The 16,757-nt window shown below is 40.7% G+C and overlaps 1 protein-coding gene across 50 annotated transcripts in view; it reads right to left on the reverse strand.

Moving 5' to 3' along the window:
- Positions 1-6,491: 6,491 nt before the first annotated feature.
- Positions 6,492-16,757, reverse strand: part of ZBTB20 (zinc finger and BTB domain containing 20) — a 1,035,663-nt gene continuing 1,025,397 nt past the window's right edge. For all 50 annotated transcript variants that reach the window (XM_064283302.1, XM_064283702.1, XM_064282699.1 and 47 more), the window contains one exon: positions 6,492-13,971. In XM_064283302.1, the coding sequence (XP_064139372.1) occupies positions 13,550-13,971 (422 nt within the window). In that variant the 3' untranslated portion in view covers positions 6,492-13,549. The remainder of the gene's footprint in view (positions 13,972-16,757) is intronic.

Below are 16,757 nucleotides of genomic sequence, written 5' to 3' on the forward strand. Positions count from 1 at the left end.
TACTTCTTAGAACTGCTGGAGCAAGAGACGGGCAGGAATGACAAGCAGTGGGTGGTATTAACGTTCCCTGGTAACCCTGAGTACTGGCTTTAGGAACCCAGAACTGTTTCAGATTTAGTCACATGGCATGGAGTTCCTTCCTTTCCTATCCCCCTCTATGCTTCTCCTCTGTTACTTTATAAATTTCAATTATCTTAAAGATTCAGCAAAGAAAGTAAATGACAGCACAAAGAAGGGTTCTGAAAGGTGATCACGCTATCTTTAAATTAGGTTGAGTTGAAAACAGTATGCTTTCAAGTAATGGACTACAATCTCCTTTTTTTCTTTAAGTTTCAAATTTGGTTTTTCTTCTGTTTTGGTGGTGAGGGTGTGAGTGGGTGCAGTACTGTATCATTATCACCTCTAATGCTCAGGTGGGTGCATGAGAAGCAGTGGGGAAGTGGAAGTTTTCTATTTAAGACCTCATAAACACATACAGTCTTGAAATGAATAAACAAGAATTCCCCACAATTATAGGAATCTACAGATCTATTGATTTGGGCATTTTAGCAGCATCCTTTCTTTTATTTTCTGGGTCTTCTGTGTTATGTATTAATAAGAAATACCCAAAGAGGGGTTTAATGAAATTAATTTATTCCCAGCCTCGTTCCCAAAAGGATGTGAGACGGCAGTAAGGACTTTTGCAGTGTCAAATGCATGACCTTCATCTGCAGTCAATTCCCATTCTTTGGCCTGGGACCTGTTAGTTTGGGTAAATAGGGTTTCTTTCTCAAGAAGAAGTTTTTATTTTAACTATTCTACCCTCAAAGTGCAGAGAGAATGTTTTTCCTGCAAGCTTTCAAGTGCTATTAGGAAAGGAAGATAAGATTTTCAGGGAGAAAAGACTGCTTAATGGTTGGATGGAAGGCTTTCATTCTAAGGCAGAAATGAATAATGTAAGGGCAGGAAGTCCGAAGGCCATGGAAAGTATAAAATGAAAGAATTAAAACCTTTCACTACCTTGAGAAGAAACGGATAAAGGGAAACAAACAAATCAACAAACTTTAACTAAAATACGCATTCCTCCAGTTTTAGGTTTAAAAAAAAAAAAAAACAATAATTATATGCTTAAATCAAGGCTTACCAAGAGCAAACGGCTGTTGCCATGTGTGAAAGTATTACCCCTTTGCTGTGCTATGTTAGTTTCACTTTCTTTGAAGGAATTGCATCTGTGCACACTTGTCCTAAAGTACAGGGCAGAAAATAAACTGGCTTGTTACTAGCCTCAACCTTAGAATGTTTCCTAAACTATACTTGAAAATCCTAAAATTACATATCTGTAAAATGAAATGCAGACCGGCTAAAAGGCATTGCTGGGGGGCAAGCAGGCTTTTTAAGAGAAAAAGAAAAAGAAAAAAGATATCTCTCCCTATCATGCTAATATATTCTATGCTTCTGGTCAAGATTCTGCTGCCTTCATTCCTGTGAGGGCCACTGGCGCTCCCGACGGTTGTCGGTTTAGAAAAGCAGGGAGCTCACAGGCAATAAGAAATTTATACCCTGGAGTCTCTAGAACATTAAAGAGACTTTGGGCATTAACGTGAGATTAAAGCAGAGGTTAGGATTGGAGTTGTGCTTGGAGAACCAGAAGGAACGAAGTCAAGAAAGCATCCTGCAGATACCCTTGTGATTAACTGGACCAAATGGGACCTATCAGAGCCGGATCCTTCCCTATTCCACATGACACATTAAATGACAGTATTTTAGGATTTAAAAGGGTGATATATTCCTGTAGAAGTCAAAGCCTGAGGAGAAGAATACTTCAAACACAGAGTGCTTTAGATAAAGACACAGGGAGTCAAGATGGTAAAAAGAAGAGAAGGAGACACAACTGAATGGGAGAACATGCCAAGGGAAGAGCACAGTCCTCAGCATTATACATATTGGATTTAAGAACATTGGTTTCCTGTTAGATGCATGACTCAGGAAGACTCTTTGGACCTTGTATTCATGGGGACCCTTCTATTCATGGGGAGCAGGGAGTATGTTATTAATTGGTTTGATTAAAACAAAAGTTGGGTCAAGCCTCGAGTCAAATTCAGAATATATTTCTACTATTAAATGTGGATGCTACCTGTTTGTCAATGGATAAAATGAGAACTGAAAGCAGATCCCTGTGGACTCAACCTCACGTAGCACTCTAAATGTCACAGAATTCAGCTTCTTAGGAGCTGAGAGGCAACACATTGTCATGGCAAGAGTGGTGGACTGGTAGTCAGGAAAGACTGTACTGGGCTGCTGTGAAGATGACATTATAAGCATTCTGTAAAGGGATATGCCTGTAAAGGGTCAATCTTTTGGGCCATGCAGATAGTCCTGATAGTTAGAAAACTCCTCAGAATGAGATCTAGCCCGAAGAGCATATTATATGGTTAGTGTTCACATACTAGGGAGCATAGCATGTGATCCCTCAAGTATCCATTATTTTAATACCTATTAGGTTTAAGTTTAAACAACCTCAGGTTGCAAAACAGGCACTTTAGAAACTGTAGCTCTTCTCATTCCTTGGCAAATTGCTGCTTAAAGTTCTAAATCAATGAATTATTATTTTGAAAAAAGTGGTAAATGAAAGAACTCTTCCTAACTGTCTCCTCGAATGTGTTTGTGGAAGTGGCTTTACTCGTTTGTGAAGAGCTCACTGAGGCTGGAGCAGTTATCAAAATTATTTTGGAATGTCACCACTTTCTTTAGATTCCTAGAAATCTGATATCTGGTAAATACAGCTATTTGGCTAAGCACCAGCAAGAACAGAAATAGCCAACACTGACGATTTCTTTTTTTTTTTTTTCCTCTTTCAGAAATGGTCTACCTATATCAGGAATCTGAATGCTGTGGTATTTAAAGGAAAAAAGAAGCACAGAAAACATTTTTCTCTTTATCTCTTGGCCAAATGTGAAGGTAAAAAGGAATTAATGACCTCAGCTAAGTATGGCTGACATTTAAAATTATGACTCAAGGTCCTCCCACTCTCAAACGAATATTGATACCTTTTCAAAACTGCAGTTGCCACGAAGACATGCTTCATTCTGCCTACGAGTCTCAAGTGTACGAATTCACTCCCTCGATACTCTTCAACTGAGTAAAACTTAAAGAAGAACATTCTAGATAGGGTGGGGAGAAGAAAGGGAAATGAACAATTAGGGCTCATAATTATTAGAGTTTTGTGGAGTGGTGATTTGAAGACTAGGCAATTTGAAGAGAAACAAGAACTAAAAAGGAAAGGGTCAGGAGAAGAAAATAATGAAGCTGATACAATTTGGGTATTATATAATCATTGGAAAAAGAACAACCTCACTACCATTGAACTCACAATTATGCTCGTCTAATAAAAACATACTCATTTGAAGACTGATGGAGAAACAGATTGGTAATTCTGCTATGAGACTCAATGTCAGGCCCCACTGTAGGCTAGCATAGGTAGTTCTTTAATGAGTATCAGGCTTCATCACTGGGAAGAGGTTGAGAACAGCTTTGATAGAGAAAAAATAAAGACTAGCTGGAGAGCCACAGCAGAAGGGGATGGGATTAGAAAACAAATATCTCTGAGAAAAGATGAAAGGAAGGGATTGGTGTTATTCACACTGAGAAGCCTTTAAGATTGGCCGAGTGCGGGAAGGGCTTTATGGTGCTAGGAACAGCTGGTTTCATTTGTCCTCTGCGGCCAGCAGAGGCAATGAGCCTGGTGTCAGGCATCCAGGATGGACGTAAAGCTTATTCAACTCTAAGATGTTCCAGGCATTGGGCTGAGTTGCTGAGGGAAGCTGAACAACCTCTTTATCCGAAAATACTGTATGAAAGTGTTACAAAGTCAGGCTGCCTGATTTCTGAAGTCCCACGATGGCATGGTTAGAGAAAAAAGTCACCAAATCCTCGCCTTAGCAGACAAAAAGAGTTACTTATGGCAAGATACCCAAAGTCCAAATTTTATGGGTTCTGTAGATTAAAAAAAAAAAAAAGAAGAAGAAGAAGAATGTATTTCTGAATTCTACTTCTCTCAGCCTCTGTCATGGAAAATCCTTTAAACTCTGGCTTTAAACAAAATCTCCTAGGTATATGAACACCGTATTGCCAAGCTGCCTCAAGGGAAACAGCGAAGACTAGTTAAAATAATTATAAGCATACTGAAAACAGAAAGTAGTATGTATAAAAGAAAAAAAAAAAACAACCCTACCGCTGTGGAGTTGATTCTGACTCATAGAGACCCCATAGGGTTTCCAAAGCTGTAAATCTCTACAGAAGCAGACTGTCCTATCTTTCTCCCCTGGAGCCTGCGGTGGTTTTGAACCACCGATCTTTCAGTTAGCAGTTGATCACTTTAACCACTGCCACCAGGGCTCCCTGCAGTCTGTAAAGAATCATTATTTAAATCAATCTTTGAGAAGGCAGTTGGGCCATCAGGCAGTTTGCTGCCTTCACTGCTCAGAAGCGCCAACTTTGACATGCAGCTTGTAAGTGCTGGCCAGATCACGTGGAGGTTAAGCAGCCCCTTGGTCGGATTTTTAGAAGCAAATATAGACAGTGACAGTCCTAGAGGGCAAAAGGACAGATACATTCAAATGCACTTCTTTTGATCTTCAGATATTGACAGGGTGGGCTAAACAAGATCACTTTGAATATGAACCTTTTTGTATTAGCCACACCCAAAAAAAGTTTTTAAAAAAAGTTTTCACTTTCCCACATTTGCTAAGTCTGAGCTCAAAAAAAATTCTAAAATCCTGTAAAAACAAGACCAAAGCTGATAATATGAAAAGCAAATGAGAGCAGTAATGATTATTATTAAACGCACCAGATGAACGCAGCAGGTTGGAGATGGGTGACAGATGCAAAGAAATAATATTTCAATCAATTTGTGATCATAGGCAGATTCAAAAGTTAACATGAATATGATGTAATATATATTTCAATATAGAGTTGTGATATATAATATGTATGTTCTAGGTTTCAGAAATACTGCAATGTAGTGTACTGTACTTAAGTAAGCATACCTAAATAGTAACTCATATTCACACAAAGTCACTAGTACTGTTAATTAAAAAAAAGACTCATTTTTTTTTTCCCAGTAAAAAGAAATACCTAGAGGGTTACAGCCACAGACTTCTTTTGGCTATAGAAAGACAATATACATTTTTAGAAACAATAACAAAAAAATGACAACTGTTAAGTAACCTTACTTAATGGGGGGGGGGGAAGAGTCATCAAAAGAGAAGAGGACAGAAAAATGTTCTCTTCATTCTGTAAAGCAGAAATAACCTACATGTCATAAAAAATAATAAACCATCTAGTAAGAGAAGGGTATGGGAGTGAGAAGTCAATCTGACAGTTTCCAGGCCACCAAGCCTCCCAAATCAGCTCTGATAGCCAGATCCATTCATGTAGTATATTACACTGGAGTGGCGTTCTGTTTTAATGTTTGTGATGGACCAGAGCTGTCAATTATTAGAGATTCCCCCCAAAACACCCTCCCAGTAGTCTACTGGTTTGCTAGACATGCCAAACAATCCACTCCTGGAAAGACTTCGGCGAAGGCCACGCTGGTTTCGGGAGACACAGTTTGTGAATTAGGACAACAGCCTGCAGATGAAGGCAGGATTCAGAAGCATTAGTTTGAGAAGAAAACCTACATGTGGGCACGTGTGTGTGTGTGTGTGTCTGTGCGTGCATACATGCACACACATTCCCATATTGGGTTGCATAGAGGAAAGGAATGGAGGTCCTTCAGCCATGGGATAGCTCAGGCCACAATTTGTAGGAAACTTGTCTGCCTGGCCTGGGTGACCTCCCCCCAAGGGGCCTGGTGAGGTACCCCAGGCTGTTGCTCCCTCTTGTTCATTTGCCAGGGGAGTACTTTTGTTCTACCTTCTTCTGGAGGAAAATAGCCTGTCACTGTGGGTTTGCAGTGGATCCAACAAGATGCCTTTGTTTCACTTAACTCTGAAACTCGATGGAAACCAACAGAGCGGACAGGTGACTGCTTCCTGGGAAGGAAGCCACAAGACTTGAGCAGAGTGGTGGGAAGAGGCAACTGCATCTACGCACCAGGACCTCTGCCTGTGTGTGCTTAGTTTGAGGAGCATACATCCCCAAACTACAAGTTAGCGCACGTTTCCGTGCACATGCATGCGAGCACACACACACACACACACACACACACACACCAGTATATCCAACAGAAGTGTAGATCTTGTAAGTGAACTCCATTCCACACAAGTATATTCAAGTTTCTCATGAAAGGGATCCATAGAAATGACTGACTGTTGGGTTCCTTCAGAATGCCCCAAAGCCTCATCACCGATAGCCCATAGCACTGATGCACCCAGCTAAGGCAACAGAGCACAGCAGATGTATGAAATGTGTGAGACCTTTGACTCCTAACTAGAAATTCCGGAATCTATCTTGTCAGTGGGGAATCTGAGTACGGAGGGGTTCTGTATGGTGAGGACCTCAAGCTGAGTGAGTACATGTGTGACGTATACTCATACAGATCCTCTGGGACAGCAGCTGAGACACTAGACCTAGACGGGGTCAGTCCCTGTCATGACTGGAATCTACATATAAATTCCCACGATTTGGGCTGGGCAATAATAACCTTCTGTGGCATCAGGAGTAGACTTGGATGTCTCCTGTAGGGTTATTTATTTATGTTTCAGGTACATCAGAATGTCATTGAGGCATTTTGAGCCAAGGGAACCTCTGAACTTGAAAGAGGGCTAGTACGGACTTTTAACAGCCTATTTAGGTATCTCAAAAGCTGGGACTCCCATACTTGTGACTGGAGTTGCCTCTGACCTGCAGATGATGGTCCTTAACTGAAGACTTGAAAGCTGTGACTTTGCATTTAAACAAAGAACCACCAAATAACCCAGATGCTCTTTGAAACTGAGGAAATACATACTGTACAAGGAAGAAGGCTTTTGTTGCGATTGTGTTCCCTGTTAAGGACAGGTTTAACATTGGCATCCCAAGCACTTGTGATTCATTTTACGGGATCCGCTCTTCAGCTAATATGATGCTTGCTTTATGCACAGCTCAGACCTATGTCACTGAAATAGAATAGACAGGAAATTGCAGCCACCTTCTGAGAGCAGCCAGTTCTGGACAAGTTTGGTGCCTCTCCCAAAAGTTATGTTTCCATGGTTCTCATGACTTATTTTTGCAATAACGCAACCATTAAAAAGCAAGAAATGCCCATGTCTTAACACCTTTCCAATTACCTTATCTTCTGTCCTCTTTCCTGGGCTTTCTGATTTAAGGCAATAATTCTTTTCTTGAGAAAAGATCCTAACTGAAGTCACTTCAGTTTATATTTCAGTCTGCAAGTATTCAATTTATGGAACAACAGGCTGGGCCTGAAGAAACTACTGGAACGGCAGGTGTTTTGGTTGGTGGTGATGCAAGATACTGTTTACCCTTGTTCAGTGAAACGGAAACACATAGCTCTGAAAAGGAACTCAAACTATGCAGCCTTCATCTATTTCTTCCCTCTAGAAAGAACTGTAACAAACTCTATTGTCTTACAACCATTCTCTGGGATCTGCTGTTGTACACTGCTGATGTGATGTCACCAGACAACCTAGCTATAGATTCAGTGTCCAAGGGGGAAAAATCTTCAGAGACCTAGAAAAATCTTTGGGGTATTTTGGTCAGGCTGGTCACTTTGATACCTAGTGCTAGAGTGATGCTTCGGGTTAGTAATTCCATGTTGTATGTTTACAGGAACACTAAGTCACTACAGCCTTTCCTCTTGTGTAGGTTTAAGCACTATCAGAAATGGCAACTCTATACAGACAGCCCTTGGGAACATGAAAATATTCTTTTCTAGAGCCAAAGCTCTCTTGAGTCCTTCTTTTCATCTCTTTATGCAGCCTGAGCACCAGGGTAGAGATGGCTTTTGAAAAGTTTACCCCACATTATCTATTTCCTGGGCACCTAGGAGAACAGCCCTTTTCTTTCATGAAAACATAGAGAGGAGAAAGAAGCTGCTGTCTTCCCAGCCTCAAAGTTCTGTCTAGCCCAGAAAGCCCAGTGGCTGAGTCAGCTCGCTCTTTCTACAGGCACTGCAGATGGACTGTCTCCCAGGCTTGGGAGGCATTGGGTCACCTTGCTTTTACTATGGAATTAGGGAGTCTATTGAAATTCAAGTGTGCCATTCCTTTTGTTTGTCACCAAGTCACGTGGTTCTGTCTTTAGTGTTCTATTATTCTTTTTAAATTTTTTTTTTCTGGAGGTCAAAATTGGCTATTTAAATAAAGTTCTTTTCTTGTGAGTAAAGAGGTTTCTAAGAGCCAGCCAGAATCACTCAAAACAAAATCTGTCGACCCTAACCATGGAAAAGCCTAGAGATTTCTCTAAATACCTCTTGCCCAAGTTCCTACTTTTGTAGTTGGGTGTTTTTGGTTTAGCATTATTGGGTGCCAAATACATTTCTCAATCCTTTTGTTCTCTCTCCTAGGGCTTCCATTAAGCTGGACTTCAACTCGCTATTAAATTAAAGAATGCTTTTAGAAGATTTATTTTAAGAGTCAGGTCACAGCAGAAAGGGTTTTCTCCTGTTCTAAGTCCCCAGGCCATCTCCGGTTGGGTCTGCTCTGATGTTGCACCTTCATTGTGTTTCCTGTCGCTGGAGCAGCACACTGGCTGTAGCAGAGGCAGGCGGGCGGATATATGAAACCTTTTCTGCAGAATCACATATCCTACTGCTCCGAGCCCCAGCTAATGAAATAACCTCTCCTCCAACCAGAGTGGGACGTTTCAGAGCAGGCACAGTGAATCCTCACCAGATCTACCTCAATCTTGCCTTTCCGAAAGGCAGCAGGTGTTGGGAGCATTACGGAGGAGCCTCGACAAGAAAGCAGCCTGAGCCCTTCTTATGTTGTCTCAGGGATCTGAGGGGTTTTGTAGAGGGCACATAGCCTTTTTCAACTTCTGCGCTGAGGGAGACCACTGGTGTGGAGTAGGGCTGGGCACAGACCCCTGGTGTGCTTGTGAGACAGAAGTACACACATGGGTCAAGGCAACAGGACTCACATGAGAGAACCACACCTGGAGGACACCTAAACCTTTACATTCTCAGAACACACGAATTTCCACCATTCACGAGCTGAGAAAGGGTGTTCATGTTCCTTATAGAATATTGTGATGATACAAAATAAAACCCCTAGGACTTTTAAACAAAGCAAACCCACGTCTTTCTAAGACCAGGAGCTACTGTGACATCCAAGATGGCTGGGAAGAAGCAATGGACTGCAGCCGAAACAAGAGCAGGAAATTATCCACCATGCTTACTCATTGGGAGTTGACCTGCCACAAAGAGATTAGGAATTTTGGGAGGGAAAATTCTGTAAAACCATTACAAGGAGCAAACATTAGGACTCAATTAAAGTAAATAGTGAAAAAAAAAAATATCTGATACAGAGACTTTCACTCAACAGATTGGTTTGCCTGGCTTATTTCTCACTCTTCCCGTATGTACAGGTTTTATATCAGATCCTGTTCTAAATTCCTTTCATTTTTAGGGTTATAGTTTACCCATTTGAGGGCTTTTTTTTTGTTTTGTTTTGTACCTTGTATTTAATAGAAAAAGAAAATTGCCCACCACTCTGAGATGTTACAATGTTTTTAGTATTAGTAAATTTTATTCTTCATGAACTCTATTGAGACAATCCTTTCTCTTTGACCTTTTTCCTTTTTCTTGTTAAACAAATTTAGTTTTTAAATCAGAAACTGCTCAAAAAGAAAAAAGTTACTTTCCATACCAGTTCTTGTCTCCTGTATTCTTTCTAAGAGGTCTTAAATCTGGAATATTTGCTTCCTATTTATCTTTTTTTCCTGGATACCGAAAAAAACAAAACAGAACAAAAAAGATTTTAGCACTCACAGTATTCTAGCATGAAGTTCTAAACATAAGAAGGTTGTTTGGAATTGAAACCAATAGAAAGAAAGGATCCATGCTTGTCATCTGATCTCCAAGCTTCTACACTACCTAAGGTGTTTGTGATTGTTTAATTTCAGTGGTAAGTATTACCAGTCTAAAAACATCTCTATCCTTTCAAAATAGGTACAGACTGGTTTACTTTTTTAAAATGTTGGTTGGTTTGGAAAGCAGCTCCTTCAGAGGCCAGGACATACAGTAACAGCCCCACAACAACTTCACTGCTTCCCCCCGCCCCGCCACCCACCACATAGTGCCCCACTCCAATCTAGCTCCTTCCTCTCTCCAGAGAACAATCCGGTGACTACTTTAGGCTGTGAGATGTTTTGGGGGAATAGACACACAGTAGGAACAAGTCATACTGTCATGGACTACAGTATTTTATCTCCTTACCAAGAATTAAAAAAACAGAGAGAGATAACCTCCTTTGCAGGGAATGGATGAACCTTAGGGGTCTCAAACCCATCTGGAACTTTCTCCTACATGTCTTATGACAAAAGGTGGATTTTAACGCAATTGCTTAGCCTTTTATATGACCAATCAGCATTACGGCAAATGGGTCTTCTTCAGATTTGAGAAGCAGATAGCTAAACGTGGCCCACAACGGCACCCAAGATTTTCTTTTCTGGAAGTATTATAAATCCTGCCAATTTTGCTGAGGTTTGAATAAAGACACTATTTTAAAGGGGCTATTATCAAATCGTTAAAAATATTTTACAGTGGCTTTGGGCCTTCTTTTGTTTGTAACATATGCTGAGTGGCTGAGTGATTTTATGCCATTTTCCTCTAGATTTTAAGAACGATTTCTTAATTGGTGAATTTCAGTCTTTTCTTTTTTTATTTCATCGGTTGAATGATTTGTTTTTTTAAACATCAAAACAATTCCATGACATAGTTAATTAACTAATGCTCCCTCTATCGGTGCTAAGTGGAAATATTAGAGTTTTACAACATCGGAATTAAAAAAAACAAAATTAGCAGTAGAGAAATGGGCTTTTTCTTATTTCTGAAGCTGGTTTCCACTAACTTTTAGAACAGGTCAACTCTGGACACACAATCCTTGGAAAACTCCTCTTAGAAATCACGCTGATGATACTCATAGTCAAGTAACCTTCCAAAACTATATTCACACTTCTAGCAAAGTATCTATTGACTTAAGGACCATAAGACCAAATCAAAGTCACATATACTCCAGTTGCTCTAACCCTATTATACATCATGAAAAACACCTGGAAGAGAGCCAAGTTAATCAAATGTCTAAAATTATGAATAGAACCAACTTAGTCATTATAGAGTTGCTTGCCTTGGAAGATTTTCCCTCGTTTGCTGCACAGTTTTTGTAAATAAAATACTGACAAGAAAATTAGAAGGAAAATTAAATTAAAATGCAAAGTCATTTCGAAACTAAAATACTCTCTTTTTTTCTTCATTTTTTAAAAAATTATAGTTTGGTGTTTCTGTTCTAATTCAAGACAGACTTTTTACCCCCTTAAACGTGTTAAAATATACCCAACAATGAAATCATTTTCAGAGTTTCAGTTTGGTTTAAGAATTCCTGTATTTGAGTTGGGATCCCTTCAGGACACTGTCTATTGTGGAAAAATCTCTATTATGACATCTTGATTGGGACCGAGGAGAGAAATCCCAACTAGGGAGAGAGAGTGGCATCAGGGATGATGCAATGGTTGGGGAAATGAATTTTTATTCATTGCCCCAAAACCTTTCCAAAAAAGCAAAGGTTAAGAAATCATCCAAAGAATGGTCATCTTATTGTGCCTTCCCATTCATGGCGGAGATAGTCTGAAGGTGATAGTTTGAAGGGAAGGAAGTAATTTTGGCATCAACGCACCTTGATCTGTAACTGGCTTCTGATAAGGACGCTCTCTTAAACAGCTGTGAAGGGCGAGGAGGTCTGTGAACACCTCCTCCTGGCTGACCACAAAAGAAAAGAACTCACTTGTCAAGACCTCTAGACTACTAGTGTTTCATCAAAGAAAAGAGTAAAGTTAATAGAAATTCTAGAATCATCAGATCTCAATGAACTTTTGGAGAAGCAAGAAATCTGTTTCTGAAAGATAAGCATTCCTCTGATGAAAAGAAACTCTAGATGGGTCATTTGGAAAAAAAAAAAAAAAAATCAGTGGAGCAATTTAAGCTTGCTACGAGTCAAGAAACTACATATCAAAATACAAAGCAGCAGTTCAAATTACAGCAGGGATGGGCGGGCCACTGAAAGCCCTTATCAACCCAGGCAATACTTAAAATAATAGAAATTAAGAAAAATTAAAAAAAAATATGAAGAAAATATCCTTCCTCTCTTTCAAATATAACTTTAGTTGCCTTTTATTCTCTCTATCTGGAAGCAGTATTGCTAACCTTAACAGTCTTGACTTACCAAAAAATATATACGTGTGTGAAATAAAATAGAAGGGATTGGTGGCAGTGTATGCAAAACCAAAAAAAAAAAAAAAAAAAGTTACTTTTAACAATCTCATTTTTTTGTTTTTTTTTTTTACACAAATACTGTTGTAAATATATTAAAAAAATCAGCATTCTATCTGGTAAACATCACTTTCGCCCCTCTATAAAATTTTGAATTAAAAAAGCCTCAAGAACTTTTTTTAATCCCCCCGCCCTCCATTTCTCTTTCTTTTTCTCTTCCACAAGAATATATCCTGACACTTTTTTTTTTTTGCAAAGATTGTTGGAAATAATCCTTCTTTTGTACCTAGAAACGTAGGTGCAAACCTCTGATATCTTTGTTTTATCTGCATTCCTGCCTTTCATGAAAGTCCCTCTTGATTGTGCTGAGGCTGGGCCTCAGCGAAGACACTGAATAAATACGAGAGCCACTGTTGCTTGTTGCTTGTTCAAGTCTTCCTGGCTTCTGCTGAAGGGGCGGGGGATACTGAGGAGGCAGGCCCGGGCGTGGGCTCGAGCGGAATCTGGGAGGGAAGCCTGCCGTTTGCCTTTCCCACACCACCGCATCCACTGCCCCTTCCCACCACCCCCACAGCCCTTTCATGAAATCAGACAACGTGGTAGGTGGACAACAGCAGGGCCTTTCCCCTGGGTTTTCAACCAGAAGGGATATTCCACAGTTACCACTGGTTACTGTGAAGTCCAAGCGGCCAGAATTGTGAGAACATCCACGGAAACACTGCAAGCGGTGTACTTAGAGACAGTAGGCCTTTTAGATTTTGTTATAGATTTTTGTAGTGCTCTTCACAAGTGAAAAAAAAATTTTTTTTACTTTTTTTTTTTTTAAAGATTTTTTTTGTAAAGAAGGGTTGTATTTAGAGGCCAGTAGCTAGAGATCCAACCAGTGGACCTCCTGAAGCACTACCGGGCCTTAAGGCCACCATCCGCAGGAGACTGGGAAAACGAACTGTTCCCCCTAGCCTCCGGAAATGTAATGTACCAGCAGGCAAAAAACAGTTCTTCATGTAGTACAAAATGAAACGAAACAAAAACAGAAAGTAAAAACAAAACCAAAACATTTCTTAAATTCTAGTGCCATAGCTTTTTTTGTTTGTTTCTTTTTGTTTTGTTTTGTTCATAAGAAAGAGAGAAAGATACTACTTATCCGTCAGACACATGCATCCTCATGTGGTCGTTGAACTGCTCGATTTGGTCAAACTTTGCTGGACAGACGGAGCAGACGTAAGTGGTCCCCTCCGTGCAGGCCACCACACCTGGGGGACCAGCGTGGGCTGCTGGCGGTGTGCCCGCGGGAGGCGTTCCATTGCTGGCGCTGTGCAGGGCCACGTGTCGCTCCAGGAGCGTCTTGTGGGAGAATTTCTTTTTGCAGATGTAGCACTCATAGGACTTCTCCCCTCGGTGGAGACGCATGTGCACGTTGAGCGAGCTCTTCTGGGTGAAGCGCTTGTTGCAGATACTACACTGGTAGGCCCTCACTCCTGTGTGTGTCACCATGTGCTTGATAAGGTAATCCTTTAAGGAGAAGGAGCGCCAGCAGATGCTGCATTGATGGGGCTTCTCACCTGTTGATGTAGGGAAGAGACAGCAAGCAGGACAGCGAGACATAGCAAGGGAGGGAGAATGAGAGACAGAAAACCAAGACAACGGGAAACAAAAACAAAACAAAAAATTAAAAGAAAATAAAATCTGGTAGGTTCATGGGTCATCTTTGATTGGAAAGATCCAATCCTTCCTAGCCTCTCATGTTCAGATCTTGCTTTAAAGTGATGCCAGGACAGTTTAGAGTTTTCCATTTTCTTATGCCAGAAAATAGCTCTCTTAGAAAGCTCCAAGGTATTCCCTAACTAAAAGTCTTCAAAGGCCATTCTGTGGAGAAAAGGGAGGGCTACTGTAAAAACAAACAAAAAAAACAAACCCGTTGCTTTCGAGTCGATTCCGACTCATAGCAACCCTATAGGACAGAGTAGAACTGCCCGTATGGTTTCCAAGGAGCACCTGGTGGATCTGAACTGCAGACCTTTTGGTTAGCAGCCACAGCACTTAACCACTATGCCACCAGGGTTTCTAGGGCTACTATAGGGGAGTCATTTTCAATGTCATCATTAGGGGATCTAGCTATGTGTTTCACCTTAACATTATCAAACAAATATAAGAAATAAGAGAGGGGAAAGATCTTCGGGACAAGGGACTCTAGAATTTTTGGAAACTAAGGGCAGTGGTCATGAAGCTTGGCTCTTTGAAGACAGTCCCCACCTTCAGTATACTGTATAGGAATGTGCCGATGTCCTGATCATAGGTCTGGAAAACATGGCCAACACCGGAATAAGTCCTTCTGAAGAGCTATGCTTTCAATTTTAACTATTTTGAACAGAGATGTTCCTAAAATGTAACTTAACAAATAATTGCCTATTCCATATTGGCTGCACTGAGCCGCAGACTGGACTTGTTAGGTGTGGGAGTTGAGTAGATGGTGGAAAACACAATGCTCTCAAAGTCAAATGGTCCTATTCAAATCCTGGCACCACACACGGCATGCCACTCTGATGAATCACCACGTGTCTCTGAGGTATACAGCCCTACTTACCTCACTGCGCAGGTGCTGACAGGAAACACACAGGAAATCACTCTGCAAACTACCAGGAGCGGTGTGGGCATGCTTGCAGGGTATTCTTATTACAAAGCTATTTGTCCTCACCTCCCAACCCTCCCAATTAAACAGTCCCATGTGCTTTTTGAACCCCTGGGTCGATTTTTAAAACAGTTTTTCTGTCTCTTTCTTTGCTCTTAGGATGATAGCAGAAGCCCTTCGTTCTCCTCAGTTTGCTTCTATAGTTTGCTGTCAGCTTAGAAACTAAGCAATCAAGCTTGTTAAAAATGGTAAAGTAATATAACTATTGGTCTCTACTCATCCAGAACTAAAGAGAAGCAGACACATGAGACTATATGTGCAGCTCCTGTCTGGAGGGGAGATGTGAAGACTGAGGGGGACAGAAGCTGGCTGAATGGACACAGGGAATACAGGGTGGAGAGAAGGAGTGTGCTCTCTTATTAGGCGAAGAGCAACTAGGAGTACATAGCAAGGTGTATATAAGGTTTTGTATGAGAGACTGACTTGATGTGTAAACTTTCACTTAAAGCACAATAAAATTAAAAAAAAAATCGAGTTAACTTCTATTTAAAATATATGCCTGACTGTGTTTCCAATTTTTTTTCCATTATGAAACAGAAGAGGTTTAATGTGTTATGGTCATAGCAGCACCACCATGTACTGAGTGCCTCCCGTGTGCCAGACTCAGCGTAAAGTGATTTACATTCCTGGTCTGTTTGACGAATCTTTATCTCATCCGAAAACTTTTTCTTTGTGATTGCAAAAATAAAAGGATATCTTTTGAAGCCCACAATCATAATAACTGGCTGTTTCATGCAGGAATTACTCCATAAATTTCTGAATCAGCTTTATGGAGCTTTAAACTTTTTTCTGTTAGTTGTTCATAAGTATTTGGACCTAGCGCTCTCTCCTCTCAGCTCTCCTCTGGTTTTCCTTCTCATCATTCTCACTTATGGGAAAGTATGGTCCAGAGGATCAAAGGGTAAGACAGAAAAATTTCCCTTTTAGACTAAATGGGAACAATTTCAGGAAACCTCACTGCTCACACTCCCAGTTTGCTGCAGACTTCAGTACAGTGCTGACAGGTAAACGTTTTGGAAATGAGAGATTCCCTGAGAGTGCTGTGACAGTCCATGTATGTTACTGTCAGCTGTAAACATGCTTTGGACTCAGTTGGTCTTTGCCATGATCCTGCTTTCGGTACAGCTCATGAAGGCCGTGATGAGTTGGCCAACCATCTTTAAAACATGTCCACCTATCTATCACCTTTAACGGAAAGTGTGTCTTAAGTTCCAGATGGTATTTTGGCTACTAGGAAGTTGAAATTTTGACTGTGTTAAAATGTTCTTGCTGTTGGAAACTTTCACGTTTTTATAGTGTGTTTTCTCTCTAGGCCAGGTCATTGATGAAGGCTTTTTGCTTTCACACCCTTCTAATCTGACTATAAATTGATTACTCACAGTTGTCATCCTTTCCCTCAGTGGGATATATTTGTATGTGATTTGTATGCATGTAGTATTGGAAACCCTGGTGGTGTAGTGGTTAAGTGCTACGGCTGCTAACTAAAGGGTCGGCAGTTCAAATCCACCAGGCGCTCCTTGGAAACTCTATGGGGCAGTTCTACTCTGTCCTAGAGGGTCGCCATGAGTCAGAATCAACTCGACGGCACGGGGTTTAGTTTTTGTTTTAGTATTCGTTCTGCCATTAATTATCTGTGTGACCCTCTACTTTTTCAGTGTT

The sequence above is a fragment of the Loxodonta africana genome, chromosome 1 (genome assembly GCF_030014295.1).
Source record: "Loxodonta africana isolate mLoxAfr1 chromosome 1, mLoxAfr1.hap2, whole genome shotgun sequence".
NCBI classification, from domain to species: Eukaryota; Metazoa; Chordata; class Mammalia; order Proboscidea; family Elephantidae; genus Loxodonta; species Loxodonta africana.